Source organism: Dermacentor albipictus, chromosome 7, assembly GCF_038994185.2.
Source record: "Dermacentor albipictus isolate Rhodes 1998 colony chromosome 7, USDA_Dalb.pri_finalv2, whole genome shotgun sequence".
Taxonomy (NCBI): Eukaryota; Metazoa; Arthropoda; class Arachnida; order Ixodida; family Ixodidae; genus Dermacentor; species Dermacentor albipictus.
This window is the reverse complement of record NC_091827.1, coordinates 111,744,075-111,760,379: the sequence shown is the minus strand read 5'-3', so window position 1 is coordinate 111,760,379 and position 16,305 is coordinate 111,744,075. Positions and strand designations below refer to the sequence as shown.

General features: G+C 41.3%; 1 protein-coding gene across 3 annotated transcripts in view; it reads left to right on the top strand.

Annotated features, from left to right (window-relative positions):
* LOC135896884 (medium-chain acyl-CoA ligase ACSF2, mitochondrial-like) overlaps window positions 1-16,305 on the top strand; it is a 539,079-nt gene that overhangs the window by 161,141 nt on the left and 361,633 nt on the right. The window contains exon 14 of one of the 3 annotated variants that reach the window (XM_070522597.1): window positions 148-276. The exons of the other annotated variants lie outside the window; for them this stretch is intronic. Coding sequence (XP_070378698.1) covers window positions 148-273 — 126 coding nt within the window. The 3' untranslated portion in view covers window positions 274-276. Of the gene's footprint in view, window positions 1-147; window positions 277-16,305 lie in introns of those variants that run through there. 3 annotated transcript variants of the gene reach the window in all.

The following is a 16,305-nucleotide window of genomic DNA, read 5'->3' as shown; positions in this document are numbered from 1 at the left end:
TCCGTGTGTGAGCTATGTAAACACCGCTTATTCCCTCAGTCTGCTTTCTCTGTTTTTCTTAGTCATTTCTAATAACGTATTTTTTGCATGCTGCGTTTCTTATTTACGTTACTTTGTTTATTTAGGTGTTATTCTTGTGCTTCGCAGCTTACTCGTTTCAAGATTCCACGGTACTTCATCTACGACCCCAAAGTGCCGAGGACGGCAGTCGGGAAGGCGCAAAAGGCCAAGATGCGCCCATTGGCCGCACAATTCCTTGGGCTTGCAAAATAAACCTTCCTGTGGCATGAAGTTCTCTTTGTAAATTAATGGGACGCCATGCGACATTTGTACCGAAACGGGTGCGATTGGGCGGTATTAGCTCTCTCGTACGACCGTAAAGCAGCTTGATGGCTTTTTTTTAAGACACGCTGTTCCAGGTCGCGTTGAGTACCGTTCTCGGTTAGTACGCATTTACGTTTGTTTGCCTAGAAGGCACGCATTGCTGCTGAATGTCTTAAGCAGTGAGCCGAGCCGAGAATTTAGAGGAGGATTCCTAGGAAAAAAAAGGCAATGGTGATGTCGCGGTTAATCTGAGAGAAATGCGCCAGCATTACGTTTCACCTGTTTGAGGAGCCTGAACCATTATTTAAACTGCGTTCACCACATTGCAAAGTGTTGTTGAGGAACTCTGTCGACAGCCGACGGTGGTTTGAAGCAGAGTACTCTGAGATGCACTTACGGATAAATAAATAAATAAATAAATAAATAGTCATCATTAAATAAATAAATAAAATTATTTATATACAGCAAAGCTACATCGCAATAAAGGCGGGAACAAAAAGCTCACAACTAACAGGAAAGCATTTCGCAATGACATTTTCCTATCCATCATAAACACTGCAATATCAAAAAAGTATAAATAAGGCGCGAACAAACACATTTTTAAGAAATTTAGCCCCCACAGTTATTTAGGAGTGAAATCACAGCATAAAAAAGAATAATATTCATGAGATACATTTACCAAATTATTAGATCAACTGTTTCATTCTCTTATTGATTAGCGGTAAAAGAGTAGTAACAAATGTTTTTTCTCCAGCTATAGGCTGAAATGTTTTGTTGTTATCGCAGCGACTGGTTACGTGATCTGGTTCCAGAAGATAGTTGTAGGGACCCATACCTGTTTGACTGTGATATCCACGGTGCATTAGTTTGAGCCTTAACTTCTGCCCGAGGACACGTAGCAGATCCAATCCTAAAGTGAGCTTCATTTCTGAAACGCTAGTGTACAGGGTGTAATTATTACAAATTCATTGTTTTGGTTCTATAGTTTCTTTCTGTTTATTAGTGAGATAATCTTGATAGAGATCCCATATTACACAGGCATAATCAAGTACTGTCCTGACCTATAAGAGTATGGTTTCTCTACTTCGGCTTCACCTGTTAGAAATTTCTTCTAATAAAATGTTACATCCTACCGGCTTTTTTCATGAAAGTGTCAATCTGTTTATTGTAAACAAATGATCTGGTGAAGTAGACTTCTAGGTACTTGTATTCGGACTGTTTGTAGATAAGCGTGCCAGTGGCGTTATATTGGTGCGGTAATTTGGATAACACTCAAGAAAAGCTAACGCAACTGCACCTCTTAATATCGAAATTCATGTTCCGTTTTTTTTTCATAGCACTTCCCTATTTTATCTAACTCCGTTCGCAAAGTGTTTGTCAGTATATCACACAGTTGTTAGCAAACAGTCCTATGGGTGATGTAATGGTTTCGACAATGTTGTTTATGTAGGATAAAAAGAATAAAGATGACAGTAGGCTTGCATGGGGAACGCCGGAAGGCACATTTATTGCTAAAGATTTGGCGGTTTTCAGGACAACAGAGCGGGTTTTTCCAATTAGGTAGTTTCCTATCTACTTTTTAACGTTTTTTTTATACTTATTCCAACAAGGAATGGCAATTATTATTTATCAAATTTATATTTATAAAGCTAGAGTGCAAATCGCGGCATAAAATGTGCTAAAATATTTTGCTTCATATCGACCTTAGTGAGATCGGCCTAGAGTTGTCTCTGAGTTTTCTATCCATGGATTTGAAAATGGGTGTCACCCTTGCCTCTTTTCAATCTTAGGAAATGAGGCCTGTTTCATGAAAAAGCTAATAGATAATCTTTACCTGACGTGTACATTACCCAGAGGACTCAGGATAACTACATTTGAAAGAGTAATGATCACGATACAGAAACTCCTCTTATAACTAGCGATGAGGTCAGATGGGCCTTGCAAGACATCAAACCGGGAAGAGTGGCAGGAGAAGACGGAATAACAGTGGATTTATTCAAAGTAGGAGGACACAGAATACTAGGAAAAGTTGCGGCTCTTTACTTCGTACGAAGTGTCTATCGGCGGCTACTGTCCCAGAAAACCGGAAGAACGCAAAAATTATACTAATCCACAAAAAGGGAGATTTTAAAGAATTGAAAGATTGTAGACCCATTAGCTTACTCCCAGCATTATATAAAATATTCAACAAGATAATCTCGAATAGAATAAGGGCAACACTAGTCTTTAATCAACCAAGAACACAGGCAGGTTTCAGGAAGGAATACTCTACATTAGGTCCCATCCATGTCAATAATCCGTTAATTGAGAAATACGCAGAGTACAACCAGCTTCTCTATGTGGCTTTCATAGATAATGAAAATGCATTTCATTCAGCAGAGATACCAGCAGTAATAGGGACATTAGGTTACCAACGAGTAAAAACCGACTATGTACAGGTTTTGGGAAGTGTCTACAGAGATTCCACAGCTACATTAATTTTACACAGCACAAGTAGGAAGATACCTACAAAGAAAGGGGAAAGACAAGGAGACACAATCTCTCCAATGCTATTCACTGCGTGCTTGGAAGAAGTTTTCAAGCTATTAAACTGGGAAGGCTTAGAAGTAAGGATCGACGGCGAATGAACGCAACCTTCAGTTTGCCGATGATATTGTTCTGTTCAGCAACACTGCAGACAAGTTACAACGAACGATTGAGGACCTTAACAGAGACAGTGTAAAAGTAGGATTGATCATTATTACGCATAAGAGAAAGATAATTATGAATAACGAAGCGATGGAACAAGAATTCAGGATCGCCAGTCAGCCTCTAGAGTCTGTTAGGGAGTAGGTTTATCTAGGTCAATTATTCACAGGGAACCCTGATCATGAAAAGAAGATTCATAGAAACACAAAGATGGGTTGGATCGTATACGGCAGACATTGTTAGCTCCTGGCTGGAACCTTGCCATTATGATTGAAAAGCAAGTTGTATAATCAGTGCATTTTACCGGCGGTGACATATGGTGCAGAGACTTGGAGACTGACAAAGGAGCTTCACAACAAGTTAAGGAACGCGCAAAGAGCGAGGGAACAAAGAATGCTAGGCATAACGTTAAGAGACAGAAAGATAGCGGTTTAGAGAAGAAAGGAAACGGATATAGCCGGTATTTTATTTGACATTCAGAGGGAAAAATGGTGCTGCGCACGTCATGTAATTCGCAGGGTTAGATAATTGTTCGGACATTAGGGTTACAGAATGGGTACCAAGAGAAGGAAAGCACCGTAGAGGACTGTAGAACGCTAGATGGTGCGATGAAATTGGGAAATTTGCGAGTGCTAGTAGAAACCGGTTCGCGCAGCAAAGGGGTACTTGCAGATCGCAGGACCAGGCCTTCGTGCTGCAGTGGAGATAAAACAAGACCATGATGACGACGATGATGATGATGAATCTGTAAGTAGGGATGAATGTTGCTCTCAAACATTCTAAGGACTAGTGGAGCTATTCCATCAGGTCCAATGAATATTGTTGCATCTAAACGGCGTAATAAATATTCGACGCCTCTAACATGGTTTGTATCGTATTCAACCATCGATATTGTTGCGATACAACTGGCGCTTATGAGACATGGCGCAAAGGAAGACGAAGACGGTCCTCTTAGCTTCCCATGAGCTGGTTACGATCTTGGTGTCTGGCGGCGCTGTTCTTGCATCATGATCATCATCATCATCAGCCTGGTTACGCCCGCTGCAGGGCAAAGACCTCTCCCATACTTCTCCAACTACACCGGTCATGCACTTATTGCGGCCATGTTGGCCCTGCAAACTTCTTAATCTCATCCGCCCACCAAACCTTCTGCCGTCCCCTGCTACTTACCTTCCCTTGGAATCCAGTACGCAACCTTAATGACTATCGGTTATCTTCCCTCCTCATTACATGTCCTGCCCATGCCCATTTCTTTTTCTTGATTTCAACTAAGATGTCATTAACTCGCGTTTGTTGCCTCACCCACTCTGCTCTTTTCTTATCCCTTAACGTTACACCTATCATTTTTCTTTCCATAGCTCGTTGCGTCATCCTCAATTTAGGTAGACCCCTTTTCGTAAGCCTCCATGTTTCTGCCCCGTACGTGAGTACTGGTAAGACACTGCTGTTATAGACTTCTCTCTTGACGGATAATGGTAACCTGCTGTTCATGATCTGAGAATGCCTGCCAAACGCACCCAAGCCCATTCTTAATCCTCTCATTATTTCAGTCTCATGATCCGGATCTGCGGTCACTACCTGCCCTAAGTAGATGTATTACCTTACTACTTGAAGTGCCTCGCTACCTATCGTAAACTGCTGTTCTCTTCCCAGACCGTTAACCATTAGTTTACTTTTCTGCAGATTAATTTTAAACACACCCTTATGCTTTGCCTGTCGAGGTCAGTGAGCATGCATTGCAATTGGTCCCTTGAGTTACTAAGCAAGGTAATATCATCTGCGAATCACAAGTTAGTAAGGTATTCTCCATTAACTCTAATTACCAATTCCTCCTAATTCAGCTCTCTGAATACCTACTGTAAACATGCTGTGAATAGCACTGGAGAGATCGCATCTCCCTGCCTGACGCATTTCTTTATTGGTATTTTCTTGCTTTGTTTATGGAGGACTACGGTGGCTGTGTAGATGCTATAGAGATCTTTCAGTATTTTTACATACGGCCCTTCTACATCCTGATTCCGTAATGCCTCCATGACTGCAGAGGTTTTGACAGAATCAAACGCTTTCTCGTAATCAATGAAAGCTATATATAAGGCTTCGTTATATTCCGCACATTTCTCTATCACCTGATTGATAGTGTGAATATGATCTATTGTTGAGTAGCCTTTACGGAATCCTGCCTGGTTCTTTGGTTGACGGAAGTCTAAAGTGTTTGCTGATTCTGTTTGCAATTACCTCAGTAAATACTTTGTAGGCAGTGGACAGTAAGCTGATCGGTCTATAATTTTTCAAGTCTTTAGCGTCCCTTTCTTATGGATTAGGATCATGTTAGCGTTCTTCCAAGATTCCGGTACGCTCGAATTCATGAGGCATTGCGTGTACAGGGTGGCAAGTTTTTCTAGAACGATCTGCCCACCATCCTTCAAGAAATCTGCTGTTACCTCATCCACCCCAGCTGCCTTCCCCCTTGTGGGATTTCAAATTCCTCTAGAATATTTCCTCTTCCATTATCGTCGTGGGTGCCACTGGTGCTGTATAAATCTCTATAGAACTCCTCAGATACTTCAACTATCTCATCCATATTAGTAACGATATTGCCGGCTTTATCTCTTAACGCATACATCTCATCCTAGCCTATTCCTAGTGTCTTCTTCACTGCTTTTAGGCTTCCTCCATTGCTGAGAGCATGTTCAATTCTATACATATTATAGTTCTTTATGTCACCTGTATTACGTTTGCTGATTAACTAAGAAAGTTCAGCCTGTTCTATTCTAGCTGTAGGGTTAGATGCTTTTATACATGGGCGTTTCTTGATCAGATCTTTCGTCTCCTGCAATAGCTTACTGGTATCCTGTCTAACGGAGTTACCACCGACTTCTATTGCACGCTCCTTATGATGCCCATAAAATTGTCGTTCATTGCTTCAACACTAATGTCCTCTTCCTGAGTTAAAGCCGAATACCTGTTCTGTAGCTTGATCCGGAATTCGTCTGTTTTACCTCTTACCGCTAACTAATTGATTGGCTTCTTATGTACCTGTTTCTTCCGTTCCCTCCTCAAGTCCAGGTTTATTCGAGTTCTTACCATCCTATGGTCACTGCAGCGCACCTTGCCGAGCACGTCCACACCTTGTATGGTGCGAGTGTTAGTATGAAGTCTATTTCATTTATAGTCTCGCAATTTGGGCTCCTCCACGTCCACTTTCGGCTAACCCGCTTGCGGAAGAAGGTATTCATTATCCGCATAATATTCTGTTTTACAAATTCTACTAATAACTTTATTTTCCTATTCCTAGAGCCTATTCTATATTCCGCTACTAACTTGTCTCCAGCCTGCTTCTTGCCTACCTTGGCATTGAAGTCGCCCATCAGTATAGTGTATTTTGTTTTGACTCTACCCATCGCCGATTCCACGTATTCATAGAAGCTTTCGACTTCCTGGTCATCATGACAGGATGCGGGGCGCAGACATGTACAACCTTCATTTTGTACCTCTTATTAAGTTTCACAACAAGACCTGCCACCCTCTCGTTAATGGTATAGAATTCCTGTATGTTACAAGCTATATCCTTATTAATCAGGGATCCGACTCCTAGTTTTCCTCTCTCCGCTGATCCCCGGCAGCATATTACGTGCCCGCGTTTTGGCACTGTATATGCTTCTTTTGTCCTCCTAACCTCACTGAGCCCTATTATATTCCAATTACTACCCTCCAATTCCTCCAATAACACTGCTAGACTCGCCTCACTAGATAACGTTCTAAGGTTAAACTAAACGTTGACAGGTTCATATTGCGATGGCTGCCTGTCCGGAGCCAGGGATTCTTAGCACCCTCTGCTGCATCACAGACCTGACCGCCACCATGGTCAGTTGCTTCGACTTAACAAATAAGCAAGCCATGCAACCAACTGCTACGTTTTAGGAAGTTAAAGTAGAAAATAATATATTTGAAGAGCACTCCTGAAAAAACTAAAACAGAAACACCAAATTTTCTGTATTGTGTTTCAGCCATCTGGTTGGAGATTGTTGAACTAAGTCCTAGGTGGCGTTGAAAAAGAAGTATCACACAGTGCAACATCGGACCGCTGCCAGCATGACGCGGAAGGATAGGTGCGAGTGATAACACGACTCAGCCACGGCTTCCAAACGCTCCCGTAAGGGTTACGCTTGGTATGTACAGATACCAAGTGAACTTGCGCGACGGTTTCAAAAATTGCTTTTGGAACAGTGTTACGCCATGCGTAGAGAGCCGAGATAAGCATCTATTGAAAGCTGAGTCTCCGGACTTCATACACTACAGCAGGTTTTACGATAACGGCCCTAGTATTACTGCAGCTAGAGTTTTTTGTCGAAAATTGAGTACAAGTTTTTGTCGATTTCATAGGCTTCCATTGCCTAATCTTTAATCGGTCTGGGAACAAAATTCTTGCATGCGACAGCGTGATCACTGCATCTGGCTCCTATGGATTGTCGTCGAGAACATGTATGTCGCCTGCATTTTTCAATAATCGACCTGCAACTTTAATTATTCGCGAAAAACCCGCTCGTTCCATTGAAACACGCTAGCTTCGTGCCGGGGCTGCCTGGAGCACTGATGGGTACATGTCCAGAAAGGCGGGTAAGCTCTAAGTGCTATGACATCTCTGAGTGCTTTTATGTGCGTCACTTCTGGAAGAACCCGCATAACAGGTTCACTTAGGAACGCTTGCGCTAATAAGTCAGCCATTTCATTTAAATGTAATCAACATGACCTGGTACCCGCAATACTTTTAGGAAATACGGAATACTTGGGTAACAACAGCAGCTACTAACTACTACAAACTTAATGTACTACAAAGGCAAATTTTGCGCATACTGGAAAATTTTAAAGGCAACAAGCAGTTATTGAGAACACAGCCGTTATTTACCGAATATAACGTGTTGAAGGTTGACCAGCTGTACTACATTAAGTTACTGCAATGGATCAATAAATACAAGTTATATATTTCCGCAGTGCGCAGCCCAAGTTCATACAGTACCCGAAACCCAAAATGAAAAATGCCGCAAGTTAGAACCAACTATGGAAGGCAAGCATTACCTTTTGAAATAACCAATGCTCTTAACAGAAGAGATATGCAAGTCGACTTTAATAAAAGTGTACATACATTTAAGAAATACTGTGGGAAGTTTTTTGTGAACAGTGACATTATGTTTTTTCTATTGTAAATTACCTCACAAAGTGCGCTTTGCTCTCCCTTGCCATGCTCCTGTCAGCTGCTGCAATTTTGATACACGGCTGTGAAATTGTGCTTGGTTTTTGTGTCTTGGTTTTTGTGATGAGTGCCATGGCTAAGAATGATGTTGTTGAACGTGCTGACTGATAACTGAATTGCGGTGTTCTGTATTTACGTTGCAGACATTATGTTGCGTAGGTAAATATTTTGTACCAATTTTTTGCTGACTTCATATTCGAGCAGTGACTAGTCTCCCTTCTTAATATTGCCCACTGTCTGAACTTATGATGTCTGTCTGACTGAACTTTGTTGGTGTATTTTGTCTGTGTATATTGTGCAAGGGGGCCGGGGCCATTGTAAGGTGCTCTGCCGCCTTTAGCTTCGGCCCCCTCTTAGACTGTGTCTGAGTAAACAATAAAGAAAGAAAGAAAGAAATATAACTGTGGAAGAACTAATCTTAGAAACGTCTTTAGAGTTGGCGAATTGGATTACGCTATACGAAAAGCAAAGACAGAAAGGGAATTTTATTATAATATTCGAAGTTATTGCACTTGAAAGAAGTTTCCAAAGCACTAAAATCTATGTTGAAAGCTCGGCTTTAAAAACTGGTTTGAAATCTGGCAGCCTCAAAGTGAATGACCATCCAAGCGAAAGCGAGAAAGCGCCTGTGCCAGCCTTTCGTTCGTCACTGAAGCTTCTGGAGCTATTATGTTATTTGTATGTACGTGTGCAAGGTATTCTTATGTAAGAATGTAATGTACATTCTTATGTAAGAATGTTATGTAAGAATCTTACATTCTTGTGTAAGAATGCAAGAATGTTATGTAAGAACGTGGCTGATTGAAACTTAGGGCCTCGGGGAGAAATGTCATCAAATTTGATGTTAATATTCTTATCTGATTCCTTTGATAGAATTACTTCTAGAATGTTCACATTTAGACTAATTGTTTTTGTACAAATAGAATCTTTTACGTGTGAAAACGAGGCCAATTAGGAAGAAACAAGGAATTTATATAACTAATAAAGGCGCATTCAGGTCATCAAGCGACAAGCTGTAAAACTTTAGGAATGTTTAACACATGAAGGTGCGAAATCTGGAGGGCAATAGGTTTGCTTCTTGATATGTGCTAATATTAGTCACAAAGCTGGAGAGTCCCGGACACAGGCACAGGGCTTCATGCTTCAAAAAGAACCAGATGCATTGTTTTATAAGCAAGGCCACCTGTGAACAACACGCGCCCGAAATACAATATTGGTCGCATATACATTTGCACATTGTTAGCAGAGAACTACTACGTAGTCCACATTGTAGGTTAATCATTCTGCGCAGAATACCTAAAGCATGTTGTGCGTTAGAGGCGACATTTTCTCTGTGTGGGCTCCAGTTGAGTTTTCTATCATAGATGATTCCAAAATATTTTAGAGACTCAATCTTTGCAGCAGGTTGTTGTTTATAGGGTACAGAAATTGAAATCGCATGTGTGAGCAGGAGCACGAAGATTGCACTTTTGCTTACATTTAATGACATGCAGATTATCGGAAGCCATACCTCAAGCATACTCATGCATCTTTGAAATTTTTGGTATAGAGCACAAATCTCACTGTCAGGCGCATGGAATGTAATGTCATTCACATACAGATAAACTTGCAAGTCTTAACAAGTGGGAATGGAGCTCAATAATATAGTATTTATTATAGAGGACAGGACTGCCCATTTGGCGAACATGGTGAGTTTGCCTGACTTTAGACGAGGAACAGCCATCTTTGATGCAACAAAATTTTCTTGATTGCCAAAATTCTGCCAACCATGCGATAATATATATTGGGAAATGATGACTCTGCAGAAAATCTAGCAAAATTTAATATTCAACGATGTCATATGCTTTAGCTGTATCTAATGTCAATAAAGCAAGATATTGTATCCTTTGCCGAGAAAGTTAGATGTAACTTTCTAGATCAGCATGGGCACACGATATTGAGAAACTAATACTGAAGCCTATTTGATTTGGACCCAACATTAAATAGCCCGTCATCCAGACAGTAATTCTGCGGTGCAGTACACTCTCTACGAGCTTGGCCATATTAGAAGAGAAATGGGTCTTATATTTTCTGTTTTAACCTACTCCTTGTTTGCTAAGTAACGGGATTACTTTAGGTATTTTACAGTGGTAAGGTATCTAGGCTCTGTTTAATGAATAGGTGATAGCATTTATAAAATCACTAGGGAATAGATCGAATAAAATTTTTATCATGTCAATGGTAATTCCATCTCTACCAGGCACTGACAAGGTGCAAGTTACAAATCAGCTGAGCTAATTCAGGCAATGTAGATTCCGTAAACGTTGATGTTGGGGTTGGTTCCTGCAAATCATAGGGCATCGATGCGTGAATTTACTATACTAGAGTTTAGCAATGAGTACCAGAGATTTTCTCATTTTATCGTACGACAGGTATACATATTCAATGTTAGTAATTAGTGACGATAGAATTTTGGGATATCCAACATAGTTAAACAACATTCTTTTAGATTTTAAGTTTAGAAAGGCACTCATAGTGTTTTCCATTGTAATCTTGCGTAGCTCGGCCGACTGTGCGTTTACATTCAGCAGCGTGAAATTTGTAATCAGAACAATTTTTTTCGGACTGGTTATAAAGAACCAGCTTCCAAGCTGGCTGCCGGTGTCGGTAGTCTTGCGTGCAGTCTGTATTCAACCAAGGGCTATAAGATGCTTTCTTTGCAGATGTAAGACTAAATTACGGGTACGGCGCCGCATCTGGGATGGGTTACAGGCTGCGGTCACCTGGGCCGTTTGCTCCTGGGTCCCCGGATCCTGCGAGCTGACCGACCCTGATCGCCTGCATCTTCCCTGGCCTACTGCAACCCTTCTGAGACCAAACTTGGATAAAATCGGCGCTTCAATCTGGCAACATGGAACTTCGACATCGACACGTGGCTTCAGCTGTTGTACATATAATCGCCAGCCTTCATCCGCCTGCTTTGGGTACGGCGCCGCATCTGGGATGGGTGACTTACGTCCACTGCTGTTACAGGTTAGTTATATGAGGGGTGCCTCCTGTACCAAGTGCAGTGATTCCTGTCTTATTGCGGTCTCGTGCCCACCAGAGTTTTACGATGAATTGAGGCGATTGTTGTGTATTCCGTACAACCTGTGTTCTGACGTCCTAAACATATTGCTTATGCTGTCGGGCGATGTTGAATCGAACCCGGGCCCCATGAGTAAAGCGGAAGGTCATGCCTTTGCTTTGGCCCTAAAAAGCATCGACAAACTAGCAGCTGATCATACCACAATGTTAGCTCATCTGAAAAAAGTAAGTGAAGAGCAAGAAACGGCTAAAAATCAGATCAAGTTACTTAACGCTGAAGTCGCTGCCCTCGAGTCAACGATTGCATTGCAGCGAAACACCGAAGGTCCTACTGACGACGGCCTGCTCAAGGTTTCACATCAGTTGGCAGAAATTACGTCTCGTTGCGACGATGCTGAAAACAGGCAGCGACGATCAAATCTTACCTTTTTGGGGATTGAGGATAATGTGGGATGAAGAATGGGCCAAGGCCGAGGAAAAAATAATAAGCTTTTGCTCTCAACGATTAGAAATAACGACTACTAGTTCACAATTCGAGTGTGTTCACAGGCTCGGCAAGTTCACCGAAGGAAAGAACAGACCAATTATCGCAAAACTAACCTTCTTCAAAGACAAGCAGCAGATTTTGTCTTCGGCACGAAAATTAAGAGGAGCGACCTTTTCCATCAGCGAAGATTTTTCTCCAGCGACACGACAAGCAAGGCGAAAATTAGTGGGCTTTGCCAAAGCCCAAAACAAGCCTTTAAAAGTATCAGTCGACCGTCTGCATATTAACAAAAACACCTACATATATGATATCAACACTGACTCAGTTGTTCTAGCTAGCAGATAGCTAAAGTTTAACACGTGCATGCAATATCTGAATAAAGCTGAGTCATATCAAGCCACTTGCTCATTATCGATATCATCTTGTAATATCCGCAGCCTACTACCGAAACGCGATTTGGTCTGTTCTTTCCTTGACGACAGTGACTGCGACATACTTGCCCTTACCGAAACGTGGCTATACCCTGACATCACCGATAGCGAAATTCGGCCTGATCGTAACAATTTTAACATATACCGGAATGACCATAAAAATAGGCGAGGCGGAGGCGTTCTTCTCGCAATAAAAAATACTCTACAGTCATACGTAATCAATGCACACTCTAACATAGAAATTATCTGGGTAGCCTCCAAAACGAAGTTTTCCACTCTGCTCATCGGCAATTGTTACCGACCTCCTGACTGTAGCCATTCATTTGTGAACGAACTGCGCAGTAGCATCACTGAGGCTATCCAGATATGTCGCACCGACGCCATTTACATTTTCGGTGACTTTAATTTTCCTACAATAGACTGGAACCGGTTGTCTTCCCCCTGACGCATGTCCACAGAATTTATCTACCTAACCTTAGATTTTAAGTTATTTCAAATAGTGAACTAACCCACACGCGGTTCAAATATCCTCGACCTAATCCTTACGACGGCTCCTGAAAAAGTAGGTGCCCTAGTACACATGGATGGTTTTAGTGATCACAAGCTCCTTCAAGTTTCGCTTAACATTCCGCCACCATTCTCCGGCACCAACAGCAAAAAAATTCCCGATTACAGTAAAGCCAACTACAGCAAAATCAACGCCGAACTCGAAACCTTCTACACTGACACATTCCTACCATCCTCCGATAGTCGTCCCATCGAAGACAACTGGATACTTTACCGAGACAAATTGTGTGCGCTAGCAAATCAGTACGTCCCAGTAATAACAGTAAAAAATGATAAATCAAACCCCTGGTTTACAAAATCCCTCTGGAATCTTATGAAAAAAAAAGAAACGTTTATACTGCACAGCTAAACGACATAGCACGCCTTCCGCGTGGAAGGCATACCAAGATTTTATGATAACTTACTGTTCCGCAGTAGAATCTGCTAAGCATAAATAATTTTATAGTGATTTACCTTCCCTTCTGAAATCTAACTATAAGAAGTTTTGGAAACTTGTATCCCCCGAACACGATCCGCAACAGATATCTTTGCTAGACGACAATCATGTTCAACGTTCAGACAGTCATTGCACCTCGGCATTTAACACATTCTTTTCATCTGTTTTCACCCGGGAAGACCACTTTGACGTTCCATACGTACCCGATTTTGACTTCCCATATATGGAACCGATCGAAATAACTGCAGAGGGCATAGTACTTCTAATTAACAACCTTAAATTATCCACTTCAGCCGGAATCGACAATATTAACTCTAAAATTCTTAAGAACACTGTCTCCGTTTCTGCTAACATTTTATACCACCTTTTCAGGCAATCTTTAGCGACAGGTCAACTTCCCTCCGATTGGAAAATTGGTAAAATAGTGCCTGTGTTCAAAGCCGGTGATAAACATACTCCCGAAAGCTACCGTCCAATCTCTTTAACTTGCATATGCTGCAAACTTCTCGAACACATAATCGCTTCTCATGTTTACCGACATTCAGAATGTAACAATTTCTTTTTTAACAACCAACATGTATTTAGGAAAGGTTTCTCTTGCGAAACCCTGCTTCTAGAATTAAGTACAGAACTACACTTCAACATGAACAATAACCTTCAGACTGACTGTATTTTTCTTGATTTCTTCAAAGCCTTTGACCGCGTCGCCCATTGCCGTCTGATTTCTAAATTATCTGCCCTTCGATTAGACTCGCTAACCTTATCTTGGCTCCGTAACTTCCTTTCACTCCGCCAGCAGTTCACGGTTATTAAAAATTTCCAATCCTCCCTTCCTCACGTAACTTCGGGCGTACCACAGGGGTGCGTCCTCGACCCCCTATTGTTTTTAACCTACATAAACGAATTGCCAGAAAATATTTCTTCCTGCATGTGAATCTTCGCTGACGATTGCATCATATATCGTCCAATAACCTGTGCCGATGACCACTTAACGCTGCAAAACGACCTTTACCGCATTATCAACTGGTGTAAAAAATGGCTTATGTCGTTGAATACAGAAAAATCAAAATAATCTCCTTCACACGCAAGCAAAACATTTCCAACTACTACTACACCATTAACAATTACCAACTGTCGCAGGCATCATCTTATAAGTACCTTGGTATTCATTTCACACCCAACCTCTCCTGGTCTCACCATATTACCAGCATAAGCGCGAAAGCTTCAAAATCTTTAGGATATTTACGTCGAAATTTACATAACTGTCCCACTCACGTTCGTCATCCAGCTTATCAGACCATCGTTCGCCCACAGCTTGAATACGCCGCATCTATCTGGTCCCCCTACCAAAATCATTTAATTACCATGCTTGAAGCAGTTCAGAATGGGGCTGCCCGTTTCATTTCACGCAATTATGACAACCTTAACAGCATAACGCAAATTAAGCTCAATCTTTCACTTGAACCCCTTAGTGCTCGTCGCAACATTGCCCTTTTATGCCTTTTTCACAAATACGCATGCAGCCACAGACCATTCCCATTTCACCTTGATGCTCCTTCCATCACATCACGTCGGTTGCATAATCACTTAAGTTTCACGCGATTATATGGGTCAACTCACACCTTCAACGCATCTGCTCTTCCACGCGCCATACGTTTGTGAAATGACCTTCCAGACAACATTGCATCCGAACCAGACCACGATAATTTCCGTCAACTCCTGCACTCTTTCTTCTCGCAATAAAAACTTGCCACTAGTATTTCCAGTTTTATTTTACTTCCGGTGCCATGTTCTGCATACTACCCATGTATTTGTTTATTTGTTATTTTGACAGCTTTAAGACCAAAGACACCCGTCATTTTTTTGTACCACTGCACGTGTTTTTTTTCTTCAGTATCCCACTTTGTGCCCGACTGCATTCCTTATATTGATAAATGTTTTTACTGTGCACGCCATTAGTTCCTGCGTTATTATCATGCCCTACCATTGTGCGTATTTTACACCCTGCCAACTGTTCATGCGCATAGATTCCGCATATTTGTCAGTCTATCTTTGTTTGTAGTTTCTTTTCTTGTTACTGTTGTCATTGTAATCGGAAATACTTTATAGTTCTTGTATCCAGTTTTTCCATATGTATAATGCCAGCCAATATTTTTTTTTTCTCTCTTCGTGTTATCCTTTTTCCCGCACGACCTTGTACTTGCCGCCATACCACATTATCATCGATTCCTCTCCTCTATGTTAAAATGCAAATTTGAGCCGTACGTTGTACACCGACAAGTTACTTTGTACTTTCTTTATTACCCCCCTTACTCAATGCCCTGTAAAGGGGCCTGTAAGGTATGTTCAATAAATAAATAAATAAATAAATAAATAAATTCAGCGTTTTTGTATGTTCTTTTGAATACAGCACAAAGTTGCACAGCTTTGGTGTCTTCCAGAACTTCAGAATAGGAAGTCAATTGTAGCTTAAGATCGGATTTAAAATTTTTGTGATTGTGATGGCATTATCAGGCAAGCAATTTGAAACATTATCGAAAAGTGGTCATTCTAGGTGGCACAGTCTAAGGCTCTCCAGAATGAGCTACTGAGAGACGAGCTTACGAAAGTTAAATACAAGGCTTAGCTGGACTGGTTACAAAGAAATATGGGAATTCTAAACCTCTGACAAGGCATATGGTTATCTGTTATCCAATCCCACAAGAGTTTGCCACAATGGTCAGTTCGAAATCCCCAACATGTGTCGTGAGTGCTAAAATTTCCAACAAGAACTCTTTACTTACACCATGAAGTCACAGGCGTATCTAAACATCGAGTGTTTTGCAAGTAAAAATTTACCAGCGAGAAAGGTAGGCACCCTGGTAAAGTTAAATCCAAGGCAAAAAAAATCACTTTCGGGAGACATATTGTTAAGGTGCAAACCGAGAGTGGTGCCAGTCAGATGAAGACAATTTGAAATGTATAAATGGAATCCGTCTTGGCAGCCATTTTAATTATGCACCATTTTCTTTCTTGTAAATATTGCAAATACATCTTTATGTGTAACTTCTGCAAC